The following is a 10,918-nucleotide window of genomic DNA, read 5'->3' on the forward strand; positions in this document are numbered from 1 at the left end:
AGAATAAGTCCCTGTAATACACAAAATCTCTCATCTCTGTAGAAAAAGTAGGTCACTCCTCGGAGCTAGAAGTCATCTCTATAAGATCAGCGATCCGTCAAAATAAGGTTACTAGTCATTAGAATCGCTAGTAAACACTTCATCGTCCACAAAAGAGTCTCCAATTCAACATACAAGGAGAAAAAAACTTTTGCGCGAATCCTTAATTAATCCTAAATGCAACAATTTTCCTCCAAATTAAATAAGCCAACCGTTAGATTGATTATTGACTTTATCTAGTGATTGGCATTTTTCATATAAAAATACTTTTATATTGTTATGAAAATAAATCGAAACAAATTCACTACAAAAAAGTAAGAATCTAGATACAAAAATAAATAAATAAAATACTATAAAGGTTCACAAACCAGTTGGTTTATCCAAACCGGACCAATCGGACTGGTGTATGTTCAACTTCAACATGGCCAACAATAAGAAATGTTATTTGGAGGGAACATCTCTTAGCAAAGAGTTTAATATTGTACTTAGCAAAGAGAATACTCCCTCCGTTTTAAATTAGTTGTCGTTTTAGAAGTTGAATTTTGTTTCAAATTAGTTGTCGTTTTAGGTTTTCAATGCATAATTTTGACAGATTTTTCAATTTTACTCCTACTCTCTTAGCTTATTAAGTAATAATATTACATAAAACAATACATTAATTAGGGGTAAAACAAGAAAATTAAATGTTTTCTTAATAAGCGTGAAAAAACCTTAAACGGCAACTAATTTAAAACGGAGGGAGTATGTATGTACCTCTATTAACGAGATATATGTTTAGATATGGATTAGACTAAGTTAAGCCTTAAGAAGGATGTTAGACTAATTAATTGTCTTGACATCTTGAATGCGACTTTTCATAAAATAAGAGATATTTATCATGAAAATGAAATAAATGAACAAATTTACTATAAACCTAAAAAAAATCTCCAACTTTTATTTAAATAAAGAAAACATCAAACAAAGAGTTTGAATATAAAAAAATAACTATAGAGGTTCAGAAAACAAATTGTTATATCCAACTTAAATCTATTGAAGAAAAAATCATAGACAATTGAAGAATAATGAAAATTTTGAAAGACACTAGATGCAATTTTTCTTAAAAAAGTGTGTAAACTTTTATTATGCTTTCAAACTTAAAACTAATATATAGTGAATTAGTGATAGCCATTTATCTCAACAAATTTCATCGTAAGATACATTGGAACTAAAATAGGTTATAGGTTTCTTAAAGTTTTATTTTGTCGGCTAATTCTAAAGTTTTCTTTTAATCTTCTATATAAAAAAATAGTAATATCATTTTACCGACCAAATATGTCATTGCCACATGCAGTAAGTCATGATCAATTAAAGCCAGGTCGTAACATAGAAGCTCTTAATTATTTGACTAACTAAAAAAATTTAGAAGTTAAAAATATTTTCCGACCAAAACTATTTTCTTAATATTAATTTTAATTGAGTTTCTCTCTGCCTTTAAACGTTTGTTTGAAAACTATAAGAAACAGCGAAGACTTCGGATCCTTTTTTCTCTCAATTTGTAAGAAGAGAGAGAGGTTCAGGTTCGTTTGGTGGAGACCACTCCTTTTATTCACCTACGGTGAGATCGGCGGCGGAGTCAGACGACGGCGATAACGCCGGTGACGGACGGAATCATGTCAAGATAGTCGTCACTGGCGAATTCGTTCTTCTTCCCGGAGACGACGAGCATCGAAGAATCTGTCAAGAAACAGCTATGCTTGTCTCTGTTTCTACGTTTTCTCTTTCCGATCTTGTCTCTCGGATCCGGTGAAGAAGCTGCCGCTGATTTCATCTTCCAGTTTCCAGAGATTTCAAAGTTTTTGTCTTTTGATCCAGATATCGATTTCATTGAGGTTGGTTTTCAATATTCTTTCACATTTGGGGTTTCTGGATCTGTTGTGTTTTCTTGTCGGATTTAAAGATTGGTTTTGATGAGTTTCAATGGATAATAATAAGTTGGAGTAATGTGAATCTGAGATTTTTCAAGATTGGGTTCTCATGAAGAGATTATGCTATAATTCGAGCTCTTTCTATTAGTAGTTCATATTTTCTTGATACCCATTTGGCATAGATGTGTAAATCCCAAGTTTTTATCTTTGGGGTCTGTTTTTGTCTGTGAAAGTGTTGAGCTTTGATTGCAAAACACAAGTTTTTATGTGAAAGTGTAGAGCTTTGTTTTGTTTCCTTTGAATTGGTTTTGATTAGATTATAAAAACATGAACTTTGAGTGGATTGCAGTTATTGGGGAGTTTTGTGGTATGCTGAAAAGAGATGTCTTTGAAAAGCATCCTTCGTGATCTGAAGGAAGTGAGGGATGGACTTGGAGGTATCTCCAAGAGAAGCTGGTCAAAGTCGTCTCACATTGCTCCTGATCAAACAACACCACCACTGGAAAACATCCCGCAGAGCCCATGGGCTTCTTTGCCACCTGAATTGCTTCATGACATTATCCGGAGGGTTGAAGAGAGTGAGACTGCGTGGCCCGCTCGAGCTGCCGTTGTCTCTTGTGCTTCTGTCTGTAAATCATGGAGAGGAATCACTATGGAGATTGTGAGGATCCCTGAGCAGTGTGGGAAGCTCACTTTTCCAATCTCATTGAAACAGGTAAAGAAAGTTTACTGGTTCTTTGTTCACATTATCATGTTGGAAATCTAAAATTCTTGGTTGATTGTGGGCAGCCGGGGCCGCGAGACTCTCCAATTCAATGCTTTATTAAGAGGAATAGAGCAACAGCTACATACATTCTCTATTATGGTTTGATGCCTTGTGAGTAATCCTTATACCTTGACTAAAGTTTATGAAACTGTGAACAATGTAGAAGAAACCGTTGTTCTAAAGATGATCCTGTTTTTGAATTTCAGCTGAGACAGAGAACGATAAACTGTTGTTAGCAGCAAGAAGGATTAGAAGAGCAACGTGCACAGACTTTATAATCTCGCTATCTGCGAAAAACTTCTCACGGAGTAGCAGCACTTATGTTGGCAAGTTAAGGTAAGCAATTCTCCTGAGTTCCACCTGCTTTTAAAGTCTTAACAATCGAAAGCTCCTTTTTCTAAACAGTCTTCTATTTATATTGTGGGATAGGTCTGGTTTTCTGGGAACCAAGTTCACAATATATGACAACCAAACATCATCATCCACAGCACAAGGCCAACCTAACCGAAGACTTCACCCCAAGCAAGCGGCCCCTAAATTACCTGCTAATAGCTCTACTGTAGGAAATGTAACCTACGAGCTCAATGTTCTTCGCACAAGGGGACCTAGAAGAATGCATTGCACTATGGATTCTATACCCCTCTCTTCTGTTATTGCTGAACCATTAGTAGTTCCAGGCATAGAAGAGGAAGTCTCTTCCTCGCCTTCACCAAAAGGAGAAACCAGCACAACAGACAGAGAGGTCCCTGATATTACTCCAGGCTTAAGGGACCAGCCGCTAGTTCTCAAAAACAAATCCCCAAGATGGCACGAGCAATTGCAGTGTTGGTGCCTCAACTTCAAGGGAAGAGTGACCGTGGCTTCAGTCAAGAATTTCCAGCTTGTGGCAGACATTGACGCTTCTTTGGATGCGCCGCCCGAAGAACATGAGAGGGTGATCTTACAGTTTGGCAAAATCGGTAAGGACATTTTCACCATGGATTATCGCTACCCTCTCTCTGCTTTTCAAGCCTTTGCTATATGTATAAGCAGCTTTGACACCAAACCGGCATGTGAAGGGTAAAGTTAACCCGAGTTAAATCCATCTCTGCAAATCATCATAGAAGGCTTTTCTTATCTTTAGGTTTCAATGTATCAATCCACGAAAAGCTCTTTGTATGTAGATTGTTGTAGCTCTTTTGAACTATGCTTTAAACCCATCTCTCCAAATTCACCGTGTCAAAAGTTTGATGGGGCTTTTGGTGGATAAGCTTAATGAAGTTATGATTGTTATATCCAATGTAATATATAAACAAAAGCCATTACACAACAATATGTGAAACTATAAGCTTCAAAACCTAATCTGATTATAGACTCTTCCTGTGGTATCAATAGCAGTATCTTTCACAGTCCCATGTTGTTCAAACTTCTCCTGCTCAAATCTTTCATCTCAGTGTCGAATAAGTGAGAAACTCCATAGATGTAAACTGAAACGGTTGGTGCGGAATAGGATTTCTGCAATCGAAAAGATCAAGAGTCATGCAAAGGCAGTAATAACATATAATGTGCACAGTTTAAGTGAAGGAAAGATGGAGACGCACGGTCTAGGGCCGTAAACTTTGATCTGGCGGATATGAGTATCTCTCCCGTTGAGGTGATTCGACAAAATGGCTATTTGTAACATAAATGTGTTGACAAAAGTTTCCCTGAAAGAGGACATACAATAGCTAAACTTATCAGCTCAATGCTTAGGCACCCAACAGAAACAAATCATTCATAACAGCAGAAGTTAGTTTAGACCTTTACTAAGTGAAACCTCAAAAGCTTTAAACTTGCTAGCTAAAGATAAGTCTAACCAATATTAATAACGATTGCAGATTTTCTCTTAAGTACTAGCAAAAAAAAGAAGCAGCAGAATTCTGATCATAACATTAGCACTGTAACAAACACTCTGCTTATCAGCAGCTAGCTAGATTCTTGACAAAAAGTTTTCTTGAGAAGAGGACATAATGGTTAAACTTATCAGCTCAATACTTAGTAACCTACAGAACAAGATCATTCTTCGCTATCTACAGACATGTCTAAGCAATACTAATAACCTTGCAGACTTTCTTTGTAGTACTAGCAAAAATCTGATCATAGTACTAACATTGTAGCAAACACCTCTGCTCATCTTATGACCAGCTAGCTAGATTCTAGTAAGAAACAACCACAAAAACCATAACTTGATAAGAAACGAACATACCGTGGATCAGTTCCAGACAAAGATAAGCAAACCCAACCAGTTGGTTTAACAAGCTCCACACTTTTAATCTCCTAAACAATTAAAGAGAAAGAGACACACAACATGATAAATCTAAAGAGAATCCTTTCTTCTTCTTCAGAGTAAAAAGATATTACCTTTAAGTTATGAAAACCATCACCAGCTCGAATAGAGATTTTACTTGGTGTATAGCTCTCATCAAGCTTAAAGTCAACGTAGAGAACCACTAACTTTCAAAATCAAAAGAATCCAAAATTAAACAACCAAAAAGACCAAAGATCTGAGGAAATAGATTCATAATGATACCTGCAATTTCACTTTCTTCTGGAATTGAATATTAATCAAATGTGGTTGTAACCCATCTGATCTACAAATTCAGAAACAAAACAAAAAAAGTCGAATCCTTTAATTGAATAGAGATTAAGAATGATTAAGAATGAGAGGAAGATAAGATATTTAGGGTTTTTTTTGTTTACTCAACTGCCAATAGGTTTCGAGATTGTCGTCGCGGAGAGTGGTGACGCCATTGCCGGGCTTACAAGAGCTGACACTCCAAGCAGCGTTTTTACCCATCTCTCTTAGATCGTCGTCTATGATTAGCTTATCGTTTCCTCCTCTAATCTTTCCTTCTTCTTCCGATTCCGATGACTCCGTCGCCATATCTCCTCTCCGAGATCCCAGATTTGAGATTTGAGATTTGAGATTCCTCTTCTAAAACCCTCCGACGAGGTTTTGAGAATTCGTCTTTTGGCTTATAGACAAATGTCGTGTCGTTAATGAATGATTGAAACGGCATGATGTTTAGTTTTGTTAAGCAGAAACGGCATTATACTTTACTTTCTGAATAAAAGTGATCAAACACTTACAAAGTTATAAGCGATTCAATTCCATGATAAGATTGTGATGTTCAACATCACTATATTGTTGTTTAGTTAAGACTTGTGGAAGGTAGATGACATACAATCAAATTTTGTTAATTTGAGAAGAAGTTTTTTTTTTTCCGGGGTCAATTACATATATATCAAAACTGAATCCGGATAGTGACATAACGACTACACTAACACTAATTCCCATAACTAAATTATATCTTTTGGTTTTAAATGTTTTTATTAATTCTTATATTTTCCAATAATTTGAAGATTGAGGGATTTCGACTTAAATATAGACTAATTGACGGAACATATGAAACATCGCCTAATCTAACAATTTAAAACATCTATCATGACTAATCATTATTGAACTCCACCAATATCTGGAGAAGTCATTCAACTACCAAACCACCATGAGTTTTTCGACCATTAAAAACAGTAGTCTTCCAAAATTTTCTATGTATAATTTATTTGAAAGAATTTGTGACTATAGTTTAATTTCAGAAAGAAAGAAAAACTTTCATTATTTGTGATAATGACATTTCCGTAATTTTGTTTAATTTTTTAAAATAATATAGAAGAGATTTCCAACTACTTAAAAATGAAGGCTAGATAGATAAAATTCAATGGAACCGAAAGAACAAAAGAAGGTCCACTTTGGTTAAAAATCTCTGCAACCACAATGATGCCCACTCTTTGTGGTTCTCATTCTTCATTCTTCGATCCTCTCAAAATCTCTTAACTACTCCTAGTCCTACTTAAGAAAACTACCTCCAATTTCATTTTTGGTTATGGATAATATCTTATCATATATAGATCTTGTCAAAATCAGACAGTTCATGAATAGATCATTGGTTGGAAAAATTGATATGAGAAAAGAACATTGTCCCACTTGTTATCTTGAAAGCTACTTTTAGAAAACATATTATGATATAGATATAGATTATAGAGAGAGCATGTGTCAGCATCAGTAACATTATACATATCACTATAGTTGTATATAGTAATAGATTTGTAGTACATTGATAAAGTTAGAAAAGAAAATACAATAAGCTGAAAATTTATAGGGTTTTTGTTTTTTTTTCATATAGATGCATGAATGTTGTTCGCTTTATCAAATTATGTAGTTGCATCCGGATGCAAAATTAGATATTTTGAATGTAATGAAAATTAGAGTTTGAATGCAACTGTTGCACCTAAAATAATCATAAGTCTAAAATATCATTCTTTGAACTAAAAATGACACAAATTTAAAACTACATTAGATTTTCTTTACGTTCACCAATTTATATCAAAATAGAGAATTCATGAATTTGCGGGAACTTGAATTTTTGGGACCAAAATTATAGAATCATGTTTTAGCGCTAAATTTCCATTATCATATTTTGACGTCAAAATTGTAGAATCTTAGTTTAGTGACAATCGCAGTATCCATTTAGACACCAAAATTATAAATCATGTTCTGGTGACACTGAAGAATCCTATACTTTTTTTTTTTCTTATTATTAAACTAGGTGACTGCCCGCGCAAATGCGCGGGAAGAATGTTGTGTGAATGGTAAAATCATGAGAGATTAGGGATTGTTTAGGGTTTAGTGTAAGAAATTAGGGTAAATGATGAAATTTATAAAAATTCAATAATATTATAAATACTAAGAAAATAATAATAAATCATTTTTAAAACAAAATTGCAAGAAAATAAGAAATCAACGAACATCATCACTTCATGGCATTCTCCTTGCGTGTTATGATAGGTACTTGGTCGTTTTCAGGATTCCTGACATCCGATTTAGAACACTATAAACAGTTAATGTTCAGTCGCAACTTTAGAGTTTTAATTGTAAACGGAAAAAAAAACAAAAAATACTTACCAACAAAGCATCTCGTCGGTAATACTGAGATCTTGATTTAACATAATCCTCGTACATCCGGTAACGTTGGTACATCTCCACCTACGTTCTTGTGATAGCTCTAATTTCACAAACTTGATAATACATATCACTGTGTTACCTGAACGACGCTTCCATAAGTGATAGAACTCGACTGCAAGGTCACCCGTCAAACGACACTCTAGATGGATACACCTAATTTTAAGATTTTAATAAGTCATAAGACTTTATATTCTGGTTTAAATTTTTAAAAAATAGTGACTTACTCAGTATCACGTAAACCAAAGTACAGCTCAAAATATCCTCCTTGAGAATTACGAACGGAAGGAACAATTCTGGTGACACTGAAGAATCCTATACTTTCTTTTTTCTTATTATTAAATGTTTACTAGTGTAGTATTTAATTCAATCGAATTTTATTTTGACACTAAATAATTATCCAAAAATATAATTTGATTTTTTTAGTTAAAATTTAATTTGATGATTCATATCATCATAAAACTAAACTTGACAATTAGTTGTTTTGTTTTTTTTTTCTTTGGCAAATGGACAATTTGTTCATAAAATTATTTTTTTGTTATTTTATTGTAAACTAATTTGATCATAAGAAAAATCATTAGCTACCGTACGTTTACTTTGATCATCCAAAGTTTTTTCCACCAATATATAAAAAATCATGGCGACCTAATAACTCTATACCCATACCCTTCAAATGGGAACATATTGATGGATACATTTCGTTGACAATAGAATCTTAGAAAGATCGAAACTCTTACAAGTTGCAGAAAAAAAAAGAAACAAGAAAACGATTAATAATTTTCTTAGATATTTATATATCCAAAAAAACAAGAATTGTAATCACCACAAGAGTTTTCTCTCTTTCTTCTACACATATGACATATCTATAAGTCCTCTAAAACATATTTATCTATCTCTCTCTCTCTATATTATATATATAATCTATACACAAAGATTGATGGTGACAAGACCATTGCATTGCTATCTCCAGTTCTTCTGGTTTTAAATATCAGAAAACAAGGATCAAAGGGATAATGCATTAACCAAATTTCAAAAATTACTATTTTGATGAGCAAATGTAATAGAATCTGCTTCTGAATTTTGATGATTGATTGATGTCAACCATGTCGTTTGAATGAATCTTTCTTAGTACTGAAAACCGAGGCTAGATGTGTTGTAGAGACTCTGTGACTGAGTTTCCCAGCTTGCAGATGGCTGAAACAGAGAGATACAAGAGAAAGGTTACTTCACAGACAAGGAACAAAAACTCTGACAAGTTTTCAGTTTCATATAAAGATGTACTTACAGCTTCAATAGATGTCGTTTGGTTCGGATTTATCGCAGACAAATCTAGAGATCCTTGCTGGTCTAACGGAAACAACGGCACATCTACCATTATTGATTGCTTTGAAGCAACAACATTTGTAAAGTAAGCCTGAAACTGAAATTTCATAGCCCTTAAGTTGTTGAGTGATAACAATATGATTCTGAGGGTCTAGAGAATGTGTTTTCACCTGTTTTACAGATACATCTTCCACGGCAAGCTCTAGTTCCGGGTTCAAGACAGCGAGTTTCATCGACAGGAACTGCAAATTATGTCTCTTGAAGAATTAGACTTATTCTCTTTGGTTAATACTGAAGTGAAATTACAGAGAAACATTGTTTCATTACTTACCTCGACTTGTCTCTGGAGACATTGAACATAATTGATGATCTCATCAAGCATACCAGCTTTTCCTGTGACCTTGTTGCATCCAGGCACAATATCTTGTAAATATTTCATCTTCTTGCTGATCTTTTCTCTTCTCGCCTGCAAATCCAAATCCATTCAGAAACCCTAGATATATCATGATTCTTGTAACACAAGTAACTTCTTTTTATTACCCTTTCTGCTAAGCTGTGTCTATCAGTGGCTTGGCCTCGACGAGCTCTCACGTGAATATAATCTAATTTTTGAATCTCTGAAGCTTTCTTTGATGTCTCCTTTGAAGTGTCTGAAGATGCTTCAGTGTTTCTCATGTTTGATTTTCCTTTCATGCTTGACTCTGTCTCAGCCTCTACTTTGATCTTCTTCTCTGTCTTTTCCTCTCCCCTTGTCTTAACCTGAGACATTATTAAAAAGCTATATCAAAACTCATGTTTCAAAACATAGTTTTTACCGAAATTATGATCTTGTTTTGGAGATACAAACCTCTGGGTTTCTCTTGTTTTTCAAGGCAATGGCTCTGTTTTCTTCACCGGTTTTCAACAAAACCTCAATTGTATCCACTGGTTCCATATGGCAGCTACTTGTTCTTGAAATGCATTCATCCATTGCTTCATGTGGAGGACCAAAACCAATGTTATAGTTTGGTCCAAAACCAGATCCAAGCATTTGAAATGGGCTGAAACTACTCTGCAACAAATCATCATTGTTGCTTCCATGGAACTGAAGTATCTGAAGAAGTTCATGTGAATTATTACTACTCTGGTACACAACTTGTTGCAGTTGCTGCTGTTGCTGTTGCACCCATTTAAGCCTTTCAAGTACAGACATGTCCATAGAGTTTAAGGATAAGCTTTCTTGAGAGACAAGACCTTCCAACATATTGTTCTCTGCAGAAATCTTTCAACTTGATCTTTTAAAGTGAGACCAAAAGTACAAACAAAATAGAGAATGGGAAAAAATCAAAAATGATCAGAGTTATTTTTTTTTCTTGGTGGGTTTAAAGCAAAAGAGGATTTGCTATAAATGTATGAAGAAGTAGAGATTTAGGTTATGTAATATTGTTTTTTGGGTGGTTGCTTAAAACAGATGGAAGAGGTGGGAGAAACTAATCCATTGATATCATTCATCTTAGCTTTAAATAGAAACCAACATTGACCCACACACATAAGGTCCCCTACTTCTTATGTTTTCTATTTTCCTTTTTAAATGTATAAATTTCATTTACTTATTTGTTATCTCTTACCCCTAGAAATAAATGAATTAATTACGGATTTTGCCCTTTTTTATAATGGCATTTATGGATTTTGCCTTTTTTGAATAATTTATGGATTTTGCCCTTTTTTAGGCTCCAAAAATATGATTTAACATGCGTTTCATTCGTTATGTTTGGGTTTAGTCGGTTCCAGTTGTTCTTAGGGTTTAGTATTTGGTATAATGTACGTATTTTTGCACCACAAAAATCATAATACGTACATTTTAAGTGT

The 10,918-nt window shown here is 34.2% G+C and overlaps 4 protein-coding genes across 5 annotated transcripts; 1 reads left to right on the forward strand and 3 right to left on the reverse strand.

Moving 5' to 3' along the window:
* Positions 1-1,493: 1,493 nt before the first annotated feature.
* Positions 1,494-3,988, forward strand: LOC9320191 (tubby-like F-box protein 2). Its single transcript, XM_021031540.1, has 5 exons — positions 1,494-1,907; positions 2,293-2,658; positions 2,733-2,820; positions 2,916-3,045; positions 3,139-3,988. The coding sequence occupies exons 2-5, from the start codon at positions 2,326-2,328 to the stop codon at positions 3,770-3,772; spliced, it is 1,185 nt and encodes a 394-aa protein (XP_020887199.1). The 5' UTR covers positions 1,494-1,907; positions 2,293-2,325; the 3' UTR covers positions 3,773-3,988.
* On the reverse strand, positions 1,652-2,116 carry LOC110230163. The gene is given in 3 exon segments (XM_021032173.1): positions 1,652-1,725; positions 1,728-1,883; positions 2,113-2,116. Coding segments are annotated over 3 exon segments (234 nt in total).
* LOC9320192 (anaphase-promoting complex subunit 10) lies at positions 3,919-5,835 on the reverse strand. The gene is made up of 6 exons (XM_002886117.2): positions 5,433-5,835; positions 5,258-5,318; positions 5,089-5,181; positions 4,934-5,004; positions 4,290-4,394; positions 3,919-4,203 (listed from the first exon to the last, which is right to left on the reverse strand). The coding sequence occupies exons 1-6, from the start codon at positions 5,609-5,611 to the stop codon at positions 4,134-4,136; spliced, it is 579 nt and encodes a 192-aa protein (XP_002886163.1). The 5' UTR covers positions 5,612-5,835; the 3' UTR covers positions 3,919-4,133.
* Positions 5,836-8,387: 2,552 nt separating this feature from the next.
* LOC9322230 (transcription factor HBI1) lies at positions 8,388-10,649 on the reverse strand. Of its 2 annotated transcripts, none has more exons than XM_021032915.1 (6): positions 9,918-10,649; positions 9,611-9,829; positions 9,402-9,536; positions 9,241-9,312; positions 9,033-9,167; positions 8,388-8,941 (listed from the first exon to the last, which is right to left on the reverse strand). In XM_021032915.1, the coding sequence occupies exons 1-6, from the start codon at positions 10,311-10,313 to the stop codon at positions 8,873-8,875; spliced, it is 1,026 nt and encodes a 341-aa protein (XP_020888574.1). In that variant the 5' UTR covers positions 10,314-10,649; the 3' UTR covers positions 8,388-8,872. The 2 variants fall into 2 exon arrangements, with proteins under 2 accessions (XP_020888574.1, XP_020888575.1); XM_021032916.1 differs by having other exon boundaries at positions 9,033-9,161; positions 9,918-10,561.
* Positions 10,650-10,918: the final 269 nt, after the last annotated feature.

Source organism: Arabidopsis lyrata, assembly GCF_000004255.2.
Source record: "Arabidopsis lyrata subsp. lyrata unplaced genomic scaffold ARALYscaffold_3, whole genome shotgun sequence".
NCBI classification, from domain to species: Eukaryota; Viridiplantae; Streptophyta; class Magnoliopsida; order Brassicales; family Brassicaceae; genus Arabidopsis; species Arabidopsis lyrata.

Excerpts from the sequence above, each read along its gene's own strand:
- LOC9320191 (XM_021031540.1), top strand. The coding sequence starts at position 2,326 with ATGTCTTTGAAAAGCATCCTTCGTGATCTGAAGGAAGTGAGGGATGGA. Across the intron at positions 2,821-2,915 it reads CTATTATGGTTTGATGCCTT|CTGAGACAGAGAACGATAAA; the intron begins GTGAGTAATCCT and ends TTTGAATTTCAG. Across the intron at positions 3,046-3,138 it reads ACTTATGTTGGCAAGTTAAG|GTCTGGTTTTCTGGGAACCA; the intron begins GTAAGCAATTCT and ends ATTGTGGGATAG.
- LOC9322230 (XM_021032915.1), bottom strand. The coding sequence starts at position 10,313 with ATGTTGGAAGGTCTTGTCTCTCAAGAAAGCTTATCCTTAAACTCTATG. Across the intron at positions 9,830-9,917 it reads AAAACAAGAGAAACCCAGAG|GTTAAGACAAGGGGAGAGGA; the intron begins GTTTGTATCTCC and ends ATAATGTCTCAG. Across the intron at positions 9,313-9,401 it reads GTCTCCAGAGACAAGTCGAG|TTCCTGTCGATGAAACTCGC; the intron begins GTAAGTAATGAA and ends CATAATTTGCAG.
- LOC9320192 (XM_002886117.2), bottom strand. The coding sequence starts at position 5,611 with ATGGCGACGGAGTCATCGGAATCGGAAGAAGAAGGAAAGATTAGAGGA. Across the intron at positions 4,395-4,933 it reads TTGTCTGGAACTGATCCACG|GGAAACTTTTGTCAACACAT; the intron begins GTATGTTCGTTT and ends GTCCTCTTTCAG. Across the intron at positions 4,204-4,289 it reads AAAGTTTACGGCCCTAGACC|AAATCCTATTCCGCACCAAC; the intron begins GTGCGTCTCCAT and ends TTTCGATTGCAG.